At 43.2% G+C, this 18,445-nt stretch overlaps 1 protein-coding gene across 6 annotated transcripts in view; it reads left to right on the top strand.

Annotated features, from left to right (window-relative positions):
* Positions 1 to 285: 285 nt before the first annotated feature.
* TNIK (TRAF2 and NCK interacting kinase) overlaps positions 286 to 18,445 on the top strand; it is a 385,050-nt gene continuing 366,890 nt past the window's right edge. For all 6 annotated transcript variants that reach the window (XM_057738433.1, XM_057738432.1, XM_057738430.1 and 3 more), the window contains exon 1: positions 286 to 460. In XM_057738433.1, coding sequence (XP_057594416.1) covers positions 404 to 460 — 57 coding nt within the window. In that variant the 5' untranslated portion in view covers positions 286 to 403. The remainder of the gene's footprint in view (positions 461 to 18,445) is intronic.

Below are 18,445 nucleotides of genomic sequence, written 5' to 3'. Positions count from 1 at the left end.
TCTGTGTGGTTCTCCACCCCCCCACCCCCCCAGCTGAGTGGAGGAGTTGATGTGTCTCATTATAACAGCCAATGCAGCCGCCATCCACGCACAAGCAAAGAAGCATGTCCCATTTAAATACACCCACGCAGCCCCAGCGCCCTTAGCCGCTCAGGGCGCGCAGCCCACACGCACCGCGGCTCCGGGCTTGGAGATCCGCGCAGGTTGGGCTGGCGGACCCCGCGGACCGGCGCGCGGAGGATCGCGATCCGGCGCTGTGAGGCCGGGGTGGGCGGGGGAGGCTGGGCCCCGGGCCTCTGGCGCGACACCCGCATGAGGACGCGAGGGAGATAGACCAAGGTGGAATTTCCAAGGGAGACTCTTCGGGGTGGTTTTGGTCCATTTCTCCCGCGAAGAAGTCGACATGGCGAGCGACTCCCCGGCTCGCAGCCTGGATGAAATCGATCTCTCGGCTTTGAGGGTGAGCGGACCATGTTTTCTGATCTCTTTCCAGTGTTTGGGTCAGGGTGAAGGGGCTCGGCGCTCGGAACCGGGGCTCGGGCTGCTGCGCAGAGGCGGGCGAACGGGGCGCGAGGGAACCTGGATTCTGGTTCCGACTCGGGGTCTGCTGAGCGTTAGCTCTTGGCTAAGCCCCCGCGGCAGGCGCTGTGCGGTACGTGTCCTCCTTTGGGGGGCAGCCAGAGCTCCCCCGAGGACGCGTGGAGCTTACGCCAGTGGCATCTTAGACCGGTGTAAGAGCATTACAATGAAAGGCTCGTGTGTGTGTGTGTGTGTGTGTGTACACAAGCCCCGGGCAGTCGTGTAGCGCCAAGGCTCCAGACCCCACTGTCCCTTTCTGCGAAAAGAATAACAACAGCGTGAATAAAGGCACTGGCCCCTCACGTTCTCCAGCTACCTGCACGATGACATGGTGAGCCTGGCCGTCCCCACGAGGCCAGACCTGCCGCTCCGAGGGGGCAGCTATTGCTATGCTGGTCTCGTAGCTGGCAGCTGCCTCCCCTCCCCCCTTGTCTGCCGTCCGCGCCCCGGCTCACCTTTATTTATGGGTTTACCTCAGCCCTTGCCTGTGCTCTCTGACTTTGTGGCTGTGACATTTCAGTTTTATGGCTGAACTTAAGCAGGTGAGAGGATGTGTTCTCTGCCTTCCCCCAATTAGACCGGAACTCCCGGCTGTGTGTGTGTGTGTGTGTGTGTGTGTGTGTGTGTGTGTGTTCTCTGTCTGTGGCCAGTCCTTTGTAAAGCACCTACCTGCCCTCCTCCAGCCCCCCGGTCTGCATTCACCCTCCCGTGAATTGCCTCAGACGCCGTTTCATTGTATTGACTGAGACATCACTGATATAGAATCCATTTTGCTGTTGTTTTGAGATCGGAATACCAGGAATCCGAGTGCAGCCTCGACGCCTCCCCACCCCCCAATCCCAACACACTCCTTCGGGGAAGGGGGCAGAGCTTCTTGCCATATTAATTAGATGCTGCCTGCCGGGAAGAGGGGTGAGGGGTGGGGGTGGCAGCAGCAGCGGGGGTCTGAGGAGGATTGGCTACCAATCTTAGCACGGCTTTTTCCTCTCTTGAACCAAAAATAAATAAATTAAAAAAAAGCAATTGTATGTCCAGGAGGCAAGGAGGGTCGTGAGACCGAATGGATGGTGTCTCTCAACACAGAGACAGGCAGGATGGGTGAAGCTTGGAAGTTCACACGCCCTCCTGAGGAATACATTGTTAGATGGATGCCAGATCTTGGGGTTATGTACCTGAATCTTCAGTACTTTCCTTGACATTGCTTTCTTCTCCACGTTTTAAAGAGCTACCTTTATGGTCAAAGTGGTACTTTTTCTTTAGTCTCGTTAATCCTCTCTCTCCCTGCCTACCCCTCTCCTTTGAACCCCTCCTCCCTTTCTCCTTAATCCTTCCATCTCAGAGGTGAGGTTTCTGCGAGGCAGTCAAGGGGCCGAGAAGGAACAGAGATGCCATTTGAAATGGCTTTTTTTGATAGTTGGGTAGCAAAAGCTCATTCATGCGTTATTACAGTAAGCTGTCTATTTGCCTGGCGCCGAAATGCCACATTCAGACCCCGCTGCCCTCTGGGCAGCTGGGGGTGGGGATTGGTAACAGGGTGGGTGCTTTGGCCAAGTCTGTGGCTTCCTGCTTTACAGACTGTGTGTATTCATTTGCCCTACTTTCTGCGCCGGGAGTTGCTGCCAGCGGGTTAATCAGGTGGATGGATGGCCCAGACTTCAGGGTAGAGGAAAGTGGCGAAGCAGGGGAGGGGGGAGAGGGGGGATGGCAGTCTGAACAATGGGCAAGACTTGCGATTTCCCTGAGCCGGAATCTCAACATCGCTTCTCTAATGGATAGCGCTCTGATATGATTTTAAGTTGGGCTTGGTCTGGAGGTGTCCCTTGTGGGCTTTTCCCTGGGGAAGGTTTTCTGAGATACCGAGCATAGAGCTTGCAGGCTTCTGAGCAACCACAAGGGCTCACCAGACGACCTGGAGTGCAGTTCACACATGGAAGATCTGCGCTCCAGAGATCAGTATTTTGAAAAGATATCTTTGCACAATTCACTGAAATTGCTCTTTGTGGCTTGGGCTTTAGTGCTTTGCCACTGTATTTCTGCCTGCAGGAGGTGTGGAAAGAGGGAGGGCTAGAGCTTCCAGCTAACTCAGGAGATAGGAAACTGCTGGCTGGAGGACTTAAATGCAGATGTGTGGGGACAATTGCATCCCCGAGGGCTGGGGTCTACAACCAGTCTTGTGGTGGGTGGGTTGTGCAGACCCTGAGTTGCGTCCAAAGGCCACAGAGGTAATCGCCACAAATCAAAGGGCAGATAATCTTTTTCTGTTTTCCCAGATTAGGAGAGATGGGCTCATGTAGATGAGAGGTCTCATTTGTTCCTAAACCCTCAGGAAAGCCTGCCTGCTGAGAACTTCCTAGGGAATGCCTGACCCCTGAAATGCAGTCAAGGTCAGTGGCATCTAGGAGAATTTGCTGCAGCTTTACCAGTCTCTTGCTGTTTTGGTGGCTCTTTAATATACACAATCAATGCCCTTTTTGTAAACTCTGAGCTCAATGCATTAAAAGCAGATCCTGTCTGGAGAGGCCTTTATCCTTTCTCACTTTGGGGGCTTATTGTTCTCAGCCAGAGATCCCAGACTGGACCCAGACTAAATTTTCCCCAAATAGCAACAATGCATAATTTAGACCAGAGCAACCAATGACAGCACTGATCACTTTATGCAAGATTTGGATGGTTTTAAAAAGTAAGAAAAGAGAGGATGGTTAGAAAAGTGGTGATCTGAATCCAGTTTTATTAGTTCTGACTTTTAGAGCTCTGGAGATAAACTGTCTTGAGGGAGGGGAATGATTTAGAGCTGGAAGAGAATTGTAGAACACTTAACCACTCCTTTCATTTAATACACCGGAAGCTGAAACATAGAGAGGTGAGGTCTGTTGCCCAAGGTCACACAGCTCCCTCCTTGCTTGAAGGTGGGGTGAGTGGGGGAGGGGAGAAGGATGGTTTGGGGAGAGGATCTAGGTTTCCTGACTTCTCATTCACTGCTCTTTTCTCTAAGTCACATTGTGGCTAAATCAGATATCAATAATACATTTTCTGCCTGAGCCCCCAAAAATGGCAGAGAGGAACTATTTCACCAGGGTCATGGAATTTTATTTATCAAAAATAGAGAAACTGCTTCATGCAGGTAAGCTCATAAAACATTAAACCATGGAGCCTTAAGGCATCTTTGGAATTCACCTTGTCCAACCCCTCTTCAATTCTTCCTCTGCAGGCAAATGACTGTCTGAATCATCTAGGACAGATGGTTGTCCTGCATGGTAACCTCTTTCTCCGTAACCCTTTTCCATCCAAACATATCTCAAAGGGTTGGTCTAGACATACACATTAATTCAGATGTCTCTGCATGCAAGATTTATAGAGCTCTGTGTATGTTTTGTATGATCTATGTGGATATTTATATTGTATATAGTATTGTGGATATGAACTTTGTGGGTGTATGAAATGTGTGTATACTTACATAGGCTACAGAAAACAATCTACTCATTCAAATGCAGGGCTCGAGTCATCCTTCCTTCAAGTTATGACAGTATTAAAAGAAATGAAATGTGCCACCAGTATGCTTTATTACATGGGAGGTGAGGTCAGCCCAGAAAGCTTTTTGGAGATTAGCATATATCTGAATCTGAGCACCTTGGCTGTCCTTAGCTTGGCCCACAGAATAAGGCAGTCAAGGCCAAGATTGACCACTGCTGACTTCATACTCTAAGTTTCTGCCAGGACTCGCACTCACTTTTCTGTTTGAACAGAATTGGATGACCTCCGCTTGTCTTCCTCCCTCTACCCCTCACTCCCTTCTGGGCCTAGCTATTTCTTTCTCCATTGAAACCTGAATTTAAGAGTTGACCTCATCTGGAAGACTTGCATGCATTTTTCCTGCTATGCTTTTTGCGCTTGTGTTATAAATGGTATAAGGCTTTCTTTCTACCTGCTCACTAAACTGTGGGCTCCTTGGGTCCAGAGGCTAGCTCTTGTTCATCTCTGAGTCCAGTCCCAGTTAGTTGAATAAATGAATGAGTTAATGGAGTGGACTGAGCACTGGGTTCTATGTCCATGTCTTATTAATTCTGTGACTTTGGATCAGCCCTTTATCCATAATTAACTCAAAAATGAAAATGATCATAGCTGCTTGCCTTCCTCATACACAGGTCTCAAAAATCAATAAAGTGTTTATGGCAGTGCTTTGAAAACTGTAAAGCACTACACAAATATGCTATTCCATGATTAAATAGAATTTTATGGGAAACTTGATTCCACCAACATTTGATCCCAATGATTGTATGTAACAGAAAATGATCCTGAGAAAAAGATATCAGAAGGTCTTGCATCTTTTTAATAGTACTTTTTTCCTTTGAATGTACCAGTATGGCCTTATATTGACCTCTCATGGCCTTTATCTGACTCTCTGATGGCCTCAGTTGACCTTTGCTCGCCCTGTGTTCAGCTCAGAAGCTTTTTGGAGATTAGTGTATTTCTAAACCAGTATCAAGTATCAGCATTATACATTAAAAACTCTTCTTTTCTTTTTTTTAAAACTTTTTCTCCCCTTCATGAATTAACCATTATTCAAATAAAAACACATTTATTGTGCCTGTACCTTTTCAAAGCTTGCTTGGGTGGGGTGGGTGTGGAGGAGGTAGTGGGCGCTTGAAATAACACACTACTAGTCCAGTATTTAAAACCTTCTGGTCAGAGCTCTTGTGGGCTTAAAGAAATCATGAAACATTAGTAAGTCATTACCCCAGAGCAATTAATTAAATTTGATCTGAAATGAGAATTTAGTAAAGTTGCATGAATTAGGTAAGAAAACAGTGTCTTAAAATGATAATAGCATACGTTTTTAAATTAGATATGTGTTGTTTTTCAGAGATATTAAACAGATGTTTTCTTTGCCATGACATTGCCTCATAATAAAATAAGGTGTAGTGGTAGTTATGAGAACATCAGAGAAATATGCAAAATCATTTTCAGGATTCAATATTAACTGAAGTAATCTTCATACAAAAGCTAACATAGTCATGGTTTGCTGTTTGCATAATCAGCGACGTAAGAGGTCATGGAATATTTTGTTGATGAAAGAATATTCAACACTTTTCTTTCATGGGTATATCATATTTATCTGTAAGGATCTTTGAAATCTCGTAATTTTGAGACTTGCTCGTTGGCCCTTGCTTCTTTCTGTGTCTCTGTCTGCCCTGGAATTAATCTTCTGTGCCCTTCTTGTTCTACGCTATTCCTTCTTTTGGTGATAGTGGTTCTAAAGCCCACCCAGCTTGGAGCTACTGTGATCGAATCATGGGGGCCATGCCCATCTGAGCAGAATCAGTCTGAGTCTGTGTTTCTCATAGAATGTGGGGTAACCTATGTGTGAAAGATGCTTTCATGTCAAATCTGTTCTTCCATTTCTGTGGGGGAAGAAGCTCTGTAAGCACAGGGCCTGAACTAGCAGTGTGCTGAGAATTCCAAGAAAATCTGGGTGATATTTTTGAATGAGATGTTATTCTGCACATATAAATATAAGGTTCCTAGCGGAGAGAGAGGGAGGACTTAAATAGAAAATGTTGGATGAATTCTGCTTATAATTTCTTCCATTCTGGTTGGAAGCTTATTTCCTTCTAGAGAAAGATGATTCTCTATCCACTTTTTTTACATGCCCAGACTGCCTCCACTTCTCTCAAGGGGGTGCCTGGAAATTTCCAAACACATTTTATTTTACCCCAACCTTAAAAATCTTTCTTTAATATGTATTGCATGGGTTGCCTTGTGTCCAGTCCTCCTGCTGCAGTTACTCTTGCCTGGGCAGCAACCCGTGACAAGACTTACCTCCTATGTCTTTACCACCAGTCTTCCCCCGGTTAGTCTCCCTTGTACACTGCAGCCACGTTAGCCTTCCTAAAGTGCAGTTTCAGTCTGGGTATTTTTTATTCACGGCCTTCCGTGACTCCTCACAGTCTACAGAACAAAGACTGAACTCTTTACGTCGAGACCAGATAAAATTCAGCTGGGCCCAGACTTCCCTGATGGTGCAGTGGTTAAGAATCCTCCTACCAATGCAGGGGACACGGGTTCGATCCCTGGGAAGATACCACATGCCATGGAGCAGCTAAGCCCATGCGCCACACATACTGAGCCTGTGCTCTAGAGCCCACGAGCCACAACTACTGAGCCCTCATGTCTAGAGCCTGTGCTCTGCAACAAGAGAAGCCACCGCAGTGAGTAGCCTGCACGCCACAATAAAGAGTAGACCCTGCTCGCCACAACTAGAGAAAGCCCATGCAGAGCAACGAAGACCCAACATAGCCAAAAAAAAAAAAAAAATTCAGCTGAGCCCCTCACCATGCCCTGCCACTTCTCACCTGCCGCAGGGAACAGCTTCCTTTTCCCCAGGCATGCTTTTTAGGGGTGCCCTCCCTTATTCTCATTTTATGTACCTACTACCCCAACATTCAACATTCCAACGCCACCTTTTCCACAAAATTTTCCCTGACTCTTTCAGATAGAAACTATCCCCATCACTTGTAAATTCTCTCCAAACTGACCACATACCTTTTTTTTAAGGTCACTAAGAACTTTCTATCTTGGATTATGTCTGCTATTAGACAGCAAGCTTCACGAAGGCAATGTGTATTTTTTTTTTTTTTTGGCACACGGGCTTAGTTGCTCCACGGCATGTGGGATCTTCCTGGAGCTGGGATCGAACCCATGACCTCTGCATTGGCAGGCGGATTCTTAACCACTGCACCACCTAGGAAGCCCCAATGTGTATTTTTGATTTTCTTAGGAATCCCACCAGGATGACCTCTGGGGCTCCAGAGTCTAGAAAATGTAGTCGGGAATGGGAGCAAAGACTGCTGAATTGTTACAAGTTTGTTTAATTAAAAAAGCTTGTTGTTGTTCTCATTATAAAAGCAATGCATGGGCTTCCCAGGTGGCGCAGTGGTTAAGAATCTGCCTGCCAATGCAGGGGACATGGGTTTGAGCCCTGGTCTGAGAAGATCCCACATGCCGCAGAACTACTAAGCCCATGCGGCACAACTCTAAAGCCTGTGCTCTAGAGCCCTCGAGCCACAACTACTGAGCCCATGTGCGACAACTACTGAAGCCCGCGCACGTAGAGCCCGTGCTCCGCAACAAGAGAAGCCACCGCACTGAGAAGCCCTCGCACTGCAACGAAGGGTAGCCTGTGCTTTCCGAAACAAGAGAGAGCCCGGGTGCAGCCACAAAGACCTAACACAGCCAATAAATGAATAAAAATAAATTTATAAAAAAAAAAATAAATAAAAGCAATGCGTGATCATTGCAGAAAACTTGGAAGATGGAGAAAAAACAAAAATAATTTATGATTCCCAGTGATAACCACATATATATTTTGGTATATGGCTTAGTTGTTTTTTTCTATGCATAGCTAAATAGATAGTTTTAAGTAATTAAGATTATTTAATTATTGCAACTTTTTAAAACACTTAATAATCAGCCTTTTTGCACACTATTAATGTTTTTCTATGGCATAATTTTAAAAATTCTTTACCATGGGGAATTTAAAACTTACGTAAAAATAGAAAGAATATTAGAATGCTCCTACACTGCTGGTGGGAATGTAAAATGGTGCAGCACTTTGGGAAACAGATTGGCAGTTCCTCAAAATGTTAAGTAGAGAGTTAACCAGTGACCCAGCAATTCCACTCCTAGGTATATACCAAAGAGAATTGAAAACATATATCCACACAAAAACTTGTTCACAGATGTTTTTAGTAGCATTATTCATAATAGCCAGAGTGGAAGCAACCTAAACATCCATCAACTGATGAATGAATAAACAAGATGCATTATATCCATAAGATGGCATATTATTCAGTAATGAAAGGAAATGTTGATACACCCTGTTAATATGGATGAACATTATGCTACATGAAAGAAGCCAGACATGAAAGGCCGCATGTTATATGATTCCATTTATATGAAATGTTCAGAATAGGCAAATCCATAGAGATGGAAAGTAGATTAGTGGTTGCTGGAGCCGGAGGAGAAGGGGAGTGGGAAGTGACTGCTGATGTCCTAATGTTAGAGAGTGGTGATGGTCGCTCAATTCCGTGCATGTACTAAAAAATCACTTGTACACTTCAAAAGGGTGAATTTATGGAATGTGAATTAAATCTAAATAAAACTGTTATTAAAAAAAGTAGACAGTATGATGAGCCCCCAACTTAACAATTATCCACTTGTACCCAATCTTATTTTATCTACACCCTCATCCTCTTTCTCCCCATATTATTTTGAAGCATCATGTCCTTTCATTTGTAAATAGTTCGGTATGCTTTTCTAAAAGATAAACAATCTTAAAAATTATATAACTATTATTATGCCTAAAAAATTAGTATGTAATTTTTGATTTCTTCATTCAGTGTTCAAATTTCTATTCACATATTTTAAGGCCTGCTTAGCATTTCACTGTGGGGATGCATCATAATACATTTAACCAACTCCTATTGATGAAACTTTTCACTATTTCCAACTTTTCAACTCATGCAAATAGTGCTTTGATAATCAAACATCCTTATATCGAAGTCTTTGTACACATTATTTTTATACATTATACATTATGATTACTTATCTTTATACATAAGTATCTGTATATATCTGTTTCCTTAGAATAACTTCTTACAAGTGCAATTTACAGTGAAAATTATAAATGATCTTTAAGGCTTCTGACATTGTCAAGTTATCTTCCAGTTTCCTGTGAGGGAAGTGTATAGATGAACACATGAGGCTTGGAAAAATCAATTAATTTACCAAAGGTCATAAAGCTTCTGTATAGCCGAGCTTACAACTGACCTGCCCCAAAGCCAGTGCCTGTAGTTACTCACATGGCCAGAATTTGACTCACGGACCTGGTCCTGACATCAGAATTATCTGATGTGTTATCTCCCTGGATTCGCAGATTTCCCAGAAGCCTTTCATTTGGGGCACAGAATCTCTTTGATGAGCGTAGTTGTGTTTTAAGTGTTATTTCCAAATATTTCTTCCTTGTGGTTTTGTTTTTTAAATAACCAAGGTCAGCTTCGAACATGTTCATTGTTCTTGTCTAAAAACCTGAAAGCATAAAATATGAACCATTTTGGGATTAGCAGTGATTTCCTTGTGCATTGTGCATATGGTATGTTTACGTTTAATCTGCCGTTCTCTTTGGAGAAATAGCCAACAGGTGTGTTTGGAAGGCACGTGAACTCAGGCTCAAAGGTTTCCATTTTCTAAGAATGGAAGACTGCTGAGTTTGCGGTCATCATAGAAGAGAGCAGGATGGGAAGACATGTTAGAACAGGAGCCATTCTCAAGCTTTTATCTGCCAGACAATTATTAACATCAAAACCTGGAGTTACACTTTTTTCCAGACGGATACAGATATTTTAAGATTACAGTGAAGAAAATGGAAGATGGAGCTGCCAGCCAAAAGAGTAAAGAGCCCTGTGTTTTCGGCCACAGTCTACTTTCCACCTGGTTTATAAGTAAGAAACTATTAAAATCAGCATAATTTTGTGGTTCTCAGTCTTGTGGATGCCAACTGCCTTGATTTACTAGATTTTATAACCTTACCCTCCATTTAAAATGCCTGTAAATTATTTATACATCGGGTAAAATTCTGAGCTTCACATGCACATGGTTTCATCATTTCTAGATATTTTTTTTTTAGCTGCCTGTAATCAAATTATAGCAGTGTGGTGGGTGGAATAGGTTGTAAGCAGTAATTGCAAACTGTATTTAAATAATAATATTTAGCATTTATAGAGCACTTTATATCTTCAAAGTACTTGCAAACATTATCTAATTAAATACCCTCTCTGATTATAATCTGGATATAAATGCACTTAAATCCAGAACAGGGTCATGAGAAAAGTATGCATTTGAAGTTAATGCTAGCAGTGCTTTAAAAACCTATGCAATAATTGGAGAGTTAGAGCATGGGATTCCGTTGGATTGCTTTTGTGCATCCTTCTGTTCAGCCTGATGGCAAGTTTAGATGATATCTGCACCTTATCAATGCCTCTGCTTGATTTCTGACCATTAAGGACTGAGTGTTGATTATCGCTCTGGTCCTTACAGACACTAAACTATTAAGAATATAAATAAGCTTTAAAATGGGCTCCCTCGCTACATTTTGTGCCCTGGCCTCAGATGAAACTCCCATTAGTAGGTGAAATGAAGTGGGGTAGTGCCAGGGAGAATGGCTATGCACTGTGGTTTAGTAATTTCTGTCTGAGAAAAATACATTAAACTGCTCAGTAGGATACATCGTAAAGAAACATGCTGGAGGAATGAAATGTCTTTAGTCTCATCGTAGTAATGACTTCTTGCTGTTTTGGGCACGTGTCTGTGTATTGTCCCCTTGCATGTGTGTCCTGTGTTGGCAGTTTGGGGGGTGTTTGGAGCAAGGACCAGCATGGCTTAGAAGAGGATTCTGCAATTGGTAGATTCTCAGTGAATGCTCTCCTTTTTACTGTGATTTTTTGAGAGCTGGTTGGCAGGTTAATTGCCTAAACAGTGGTTCTCAAAGTAAGATGCTCGTTTTAGCAGCTTCAGGATCATCTGTTAGGTCCTGCCTCTCTGACCTGTTGAATCAGAAACTCAGGATGGGACCCAGCAGCCTGTGCATTAAGAAGCCCTCCAGGTAGCTCTGATTCACTTTAGAGATTCAGAACCACTGGCCTCAGTGTTTAAAAGACAATTTTCTTTCTTCTTGCTTGTTTCATGTGGGTTCATTCATTCATTAATGAGTATTTATTAAGCATCTGCTGTGTACCTAGCATTGTTCTAGATTCAGAGGATATGGTAATGAAGACACATGTGAACATTGTCCTCATGGATCTTAGTGCCTTATGAATGGGAGAAGTATATGCTAAAGAAATCATAAAAATGATTTACTAAAAACAGGTTGCTTTGGAAAAATGCAGAATATATCCACAGAAATTTGAGTTTGCCTGAAAATGTTGCAGAGCAGGAAATAGTGATTTATATAAGGTAACTGCAACTTTTTCTTAAGGTGTATGGCTTCACATTGTGGAAGGTACACACTTCTAGGAATATGGACTTTAAAACTTCACACTAATATATGCATATGAATTGTTTGTAAGAAAAAGGGATACTGAAAATGGCATCAAGTATCCACTGATACCATCTCCACTGATAATCTTGGACTGTTCTTTGCATTGCCACTTTTTGTTGTTGTTTAGCAAGTGTATTCAGGGGGCAGAAAAAGCTCCCCCCTCCATGATCAAGAAGATGCATCTTTTTGGTGTTAATTTCCTGTTTTTCCCTATGGATCTGTAGGGATTCAGTTTAAAGCCCCGGGAGATGCTGACATTTGCCTAGAAGCTGAAAAAAAGAATTGTATTCACAAACTTTTTCAGCCCTTCTTTTGTTTGCAGTCTGATATCTTTGGTTTATTTTTTGAGACTTGGAAAATGGAATGGACATTTGGAATTTAGACAGCAGGTTAGAGGATTTCCTTACTGGGAAATTCCACAGACGTTCCTTGTAACAATTTATAAACATCTCTTACCTAGCTACAGAGATGCCCTATGTTGTTATTTAATCTACAGTTCTTAGACAAACACACTGCTTATATTGCATGTCTTTGTATTTGGGGGAAGGTTGTGGTTGTTCAGGCAGCTTTGTACACAACTTGATAATGAGCATGTATCAAAATTGTATTTCATACTCACTGCTGGGGAAGATGCTTTTGAAAAATTGACTTCAAAGACCCCCCGCCCTTGGAAGACCTATTTTAAAGGAAAAAGGTATGATTAGGTAATAATCAGTAGACTGGATATAAAAAATATCTGGTTGAAGATGATTAAGTCTTTTGCAGTATTGACAATTAGGGGGACATATCCAACTTTCTCAGGAGAGATTTTAATATTATTAAAATATCAGGGAATTGTGCAGCATTTAAATCAGAAATGTTAATTACTCTTCAGATAGGGGAGTGAATTAATTGCATTATTCAAGATGTTCTATCAGGGACCAAGTTTGGGACAGTTTTGTTTCAGGTACTGGTGGTATCTTAGGTTCTGAGGAAAGTATGAATTTGAAATGGCTTCTTTGCAGCCTCTGCACGGTTGAAAGGGTCCTTTGAGTTTGGGAGTGCTGTGGTTTTCTATTTGAACTCCTAAGACTCTCTTAGAGGCCAGAGACTGAGTAGCCTTATGTTTCATAAGGTCAAAGCCAAGTGTTTGCTGTTCCTAAAAGGCTCACCCCCTCTTCTGTTTTCTTTAAACTGGTAGCTCTAGCACCCGTCAGAGAGAATACAGTTTTCTTTCCATGCGAAAAATAAATACAAGTACTGCTGAGCTCTCCTGCAGTTTTATACCCAGATGCTGCTCTGGGAAGAAACACTGCACACACTCTTTAGTCTGAGCAATATGTATGTTCTCTCTGTGAGTATTTTAAAGATGTAACTCGTGCTGGTATTGTAGTCATCATTTCTTGAATTTTATTTTTGGAGAAGAACAGATGTAAAAGTGAGAAATACAGAATTCTACACATCTTGGCAGGGGGAAGGGTTAGGGGAGGAGGAATGGGGCTTCTTTAAAATCATGGTAACCCAATCTTAGTTACTCCTTTGTTTTCCCTGAGTGACTGAGAATTAGCAGGGGAAATCTCCTGGAACCTGACCAGCTGGGTACCTAAACCTCCACTTAGCTGATTGCACCAGCAAGAGTGCTAATGGGTAATTAGCATAGGTCCTCCTAGGTCTTCATCTCGAGGAACAAAAAGGGTCCCTTCCGAAGGCGGAAACCTGTAGGTGAAGAGAGGAGATTGTACACATTCGGTAGAAACATATATGACACTTTAAGTAAAATGTTAGAGAGACAGAGATCCAAGCCCCAGACAGGGGGTTTGTTTTCTAGATTGGAAAAGTGTGTGTGGGAAGAGTTTGAGAGCTTGGCGTCCCTCTGTAGTCTCTGAACCAAAGCTCTTGCCAGTCCTCTGGGTGCCCACCCCCTCTTTTAATTTGTGAGTATGTTTGTAAAAGGTACCTGGGGTTTTCAAAGCAGCAGGGGCATTCCTGTGACTATTCTGTGTCCCCTTGAGGCCAGGTCTGTTTCTTTTCTTTTCTGGAAGCAGGGTCTCATCTTTGTAGCTCATCACCTGCTACAGTACAAGTTGCATCAGATTTAAAGAAATAGCTCCCTGACCTTCTTGCAGGTTCCTGGCTGTGGTTGCTGCCTTCTGCGAGTTTCTGCTGGTTTGTAGGATTCACAGTTAAGATTTTGTCCCCCTGGAAACTCTGTTTAATGTGGGAGGTACATTCTCATTTGTCATAATTCCTTGATAACTCCCCTTTGACAAATATTTTGGTCAAATGCTCTATGATTAGATCTATATGGTTTTTTGGTATTGAGTTTTTCTACTAAGTGATTTCAAGCATGTTTCAAATGAACATCTCTGATAATTTCTAAATTTCAATGAAATTTGGAATATGAGCAAATTACAAGGCCACAGGAACTCCCCAATTCACAGAAATGCTAGTTCCAACCTTCCTCAGGCTGTGCTTCATGCCATAATAAACATGAGTCTGGATTTTAGAGTATACCTGAGAATGTGGATAAACTGGAAGGCTTATATATTGCTGATGGAATGTAAAATAGTTAAGCCATGTTGGAAAACAATTTGGCTGTTTGTGAAAAAGTTAAACATGAATTTTTTATATGACCTAGCAATTCCACTTCTGAATATCCACCCAAGAGAAATGAAAACATATGTCCAGGCAAAAACTCGTACATACCAGCATTATTCATAATAGCCAAACAGAAGAAACAGCCCAAAAGTTTAGCAAGTGATGACTACGTAAACAAAACATGGTGGGCATTTTGTGCAATAAGAAGGAGTGATGGGAAAGAAGCCAGACACAAAAGATCACATACTGTAGTAATTCCCCTTATATGAAATGCCCAGAAAAGTCAATCTCTAGAGATGGAAAGTAGATTAGTGGTTGGTTAGGGCTGGAGAAAAAAGCAGGGAGTGATCACAGTTGGGCATGTAGGGGTCTTTTTGAAGAGATAGAGCATGGTCTAAAATTGGATGGTGGTAACATGAGTGAATTATACCTCAATAAAGCTGTTAAAATGTAATATGCCTGAGACATTACTTCATAGTTGGACCAGCTCCATACACCGTGAGGGCAAACTCCCCAGTCAGGGTACTCTGGTATTTCTAGGAAGGCCTTGCCTTCAACACCTTGAGGGGTGGGGACTCTGGTCTTATCTTCTCCTTTCGACTTACCTTCATGTCATCCCTTATTCTGAAGGCTTCTAGAACTTTATAATCCTTATCATAATAATTTCCTTCAAGATAAGGTGATTAAGGCCCGGTAACTTATCTCTACTTCCAAAGAAAGGAGGACTTTGGAGCCAGGACTAGGGTAACGACAGTATTTCCTCTTATCCAAGGTGGGGGATATATTCCAAGACCCCCAGTGGATGCTTGAAACAGCAGGTAGTACTGAACCCTATATGTACTCTCTTTTTTCCTACATGTACCTCCCTGTGACAAAGTTTAATTTATAAATTAGGCACATAAGAGGTTGACTACAATAAGTCATAATAAACTAGAACAATTATAACAATAAACTGTAATAAAAGTTATGTGACTGTGGTCTCTCTGTCTCAAAATATCTTATTGTACAAATGTGATGCCTTTTCCATCTTAACTAAATAAGCACTCACACGCACTGTGGCCATAACTTTTGCAGTTTGAGGTGCGGCAGCAAACCTAGCATGAGTTTCTTTTTCCTTCCTCACAATTTCATAGGTAGAAGATTTGTTCTTACCATAGATCCTAACAACCTCTGCATACAGGTTGTTTTTTTTTTTCTTTCCTTATTAAGTTGAGGACTTTCACCTTCTCTTTGGCAGATGTGAATGACCAGCGTGACTAGACTAGCATTGTGGGGCCATTGTTCAGTAAAAAGGGTAGCTTGAACACACACACTGCCGTAATATTGCAGTTGATTTGATAAAGACGTGGCCAGCAGGTGACTAAGGGGCAGGATACCCTGGACCAAGGGATGATTCAGGCAGGATGGCGAGATGTCATCGTGCTACTCGGAAGGGCGGTCCGTTTAAAACTTAGGAATGGTTTATTTCTGGGATGTTCCGTTTAATATTTTCAGACCATAGTTGACCATGGGTAACTGAAACCACAGAAGTTGAAGCTGCAGAGAAGGGTGGTGGCGGGGGCGACTGTATTCCTGTCTGAAGCCATTCCTTGCTGAACTGCTTTCAGAATGTTTGGGGCTGGGACTCGCCCCTGTGCCTGACTTGTCCTCCAGTCCCTTCTGTTGACAGATAATCTGTCTCCCCACCCCTCCCCAGAGGAGACTGTAATCTCTACAAAGACAGGACCTAGGTTTTGTTTTTCCTCACATCTAATTATTAATGAAATGAATGATTTCTCATGACTTACAGCCCAAGGCCAAACTCTTTAATTTAGCAAGGCCTCCTATGATCCAGCCATTCCCCACGTCTTTATAATATCAGCAGTTACCACCCCACTCCCTCTTTACACACTAACCCAGTGTTTTTCAGACTGTAATGAGTTGTGAAATGCCTCGAATGGGTTACAATCAGCTTTGGAAAAAATTTATTGGAATGAAATAGAAAAATATTACTGTGCACACACTGTATCGTGGATGTGTATATTTGGTCACAGTGTGGAATGTATTTCTTACAGGGTACTGGGACTAGAAGTTTGAAGTTCGCTGCTCCAGCTCAGTCCACAGGACTGCCTAAGACTCATCAGAGGGATTTGCATTCGCAGGTTCTAGTTCAGTAGTTAAGCCGGGGGCCCACAGATCTGTACCTCTGTGGCCGTCCCATTCCCATAATTCAAATGCATGTGGTCTGCATTCTAAGAAACTATAACAAACCGCAGTTGCTAGTTGCTCACTGGTTTAGGCCTCTTGTTCATTTATGAAACACCCACCAGGAGATAGGAGCGAAGCTGTGGCTCTGGACGCAGTGGTGAACACAAGAGCTACAGTCCAGCCAAAAGATGGAATAGTGCAGGCTGTGGCTTCTTCTGCTTGGGAACCCCCTCACCTCCTATCTTTGCTCCACCAACTCTGAGATTAACAGCTATTCATCTTTCAGATTTTAACTCAGAAGAGTTAGACATGACTTCTGCGACTTTTTATGATATTCAGTGTCGTTGATATCTGGGTAGAGATTCAAGGAAGACTAGATGCTGAAAGGAGCAACAGTCACTTGAGAAAAGGGATGTGTGAGAGCAGAGGAGCTGAGCTCTAGCAATGACAGTGGGGGACTGAAAGGGTCCGTTGTCACAGAGGGATGAGTTGCTGGAAATGGCAGTAGCCACGACAGCCACAGGAGCAGCCTCTGGGAAATGTGGGAAAGGGAAGAGACTGGGGAACTTCCCAGAAATAGCAGAACTGGGTGGGGGCTCAGAGCCAGTTATCATTGTGGTCCTCCCCCAGGCTGGCATGGCCTTGATATCAAACAGAGACAGAGGAGGAGCCGTGGACACAGTCACATCATGTACAGGAAAACTGTAAGGAGCAGCCTGCGGGCTTCTACCGTCTGGTATGCGCCAGTGAGCTTGGGGAGAGTGTGACGCCTCCTTCCGAGCAGTTGGGATCCAGGGTGGAATGTTCATGAAACCAGTGGAGGCTGAGTGGAGGTTTAGCTTTCGGTGGTTGCTTGTGCCAGGGGCTGAGCCGGGGGCTGGCAGGCAGGTGGGGCAGACGGGTGGCTCGTGCTGGCCTGGGTTAGGGCAGAGATTTGGTCCTCAGCTTTGCAGTCCTCAGATGTGATGTAGTCACAGTCCCGAGTTCCACGTCACACAAGCACGTGGATTCCCCTGACACTGATCTGGAACATAATTTATGTAACAATAATAATAGTAACGCCAATATTAATATCTAGTACCCTTTTAGACCACTTGCCATGTGTGAGGCATGGGAGTAATTATAAAAGCCTGGTCTTATTAATGCTTTTTGTGATATGCACTGTATTCTTCTAATTTTACAGATGTGGAAACGGAGGCTTAGGTTGAAAGACTTGTTGAAAGTGGTGGAGCCTGGTTTTGAACTCAGGTTGGTCTGATTTTGAAAAAAATTCATTGGTTTACGTTTGTGTCCCTTATTATACGTATCACATGATTCAGCCAGGGGCACGGTCTTGGGAGCTGTCCTGTTTGGCTTCTCAGCTTCACTGTGCCCTGAATGGATAGAGGACTTGTCTTACGTTTGGTGTTTTAAGCCTGTAAGAGGAGAAATTGTGATATTGGGAAATGAAACCTTAAGAAAGTGCAGTGACTCCAAAGAAATTGAAAAACCCGTGTACCAGGCAGCTGCGGGACCTAATGTTGGCATTATTTGAACCCTCCTAGGGTCTTAGGAAGTTCAGTGGGAAGAAGCAGAAAGGGATTTTGAGATGGTGAAATGGCCTTTAATTATTGCTTTTCTATCTCCCCTCAGACTTTAAAGTGGTTCACTAACACAACAGACTATAAACCTGTTTATAAGCACAGGCCTGGTAAATGAGACACGGGTGAGTTTTTTATTGGCGACAAGCCACAGTGAACGTACAGCAATTGTGTTCCCAATTTTGTTCCATGGACCTTAGAAGGCGCTGCATGTGGGGCAGCTTCACCAATGACTAGCGGGAAGGCAGGGTAAAGGACGTTGTGTTACATCATGGTACCGGATAGCTATCTCCTAATCGGCTGGTTATCCATCCCCTGGATTTCCTCAGCACCTGTCATTCGTGGCACACTGTGGGCACTCGGATATCTGCCGAATGAAGTCATTTGAAACCTTCTAAGCTTACTTTGGAGAAGTGTATGAAAGAGAAAG

Source organism: Hippopotamus amphibius, chromosome 6, assembly GCF_030028045.1.
Source record: "Hippopotamus amphibius kiboko isolate mHipAmp2 chromosome 6, mHipAmp2.hap2, whole genome shotgun sequence".
Lineage (NCBI taxonomy): Eukaryota > Metazoa > Chordata > Mammalia > Artiodactyla > Hippopotamidae > Hippopotamus > Hippopotamus amphibius.
Note: the sequence above shows the minus strand (reverse complement) of the source record. Positions and strands in the feature narration are given on the sequence as shown.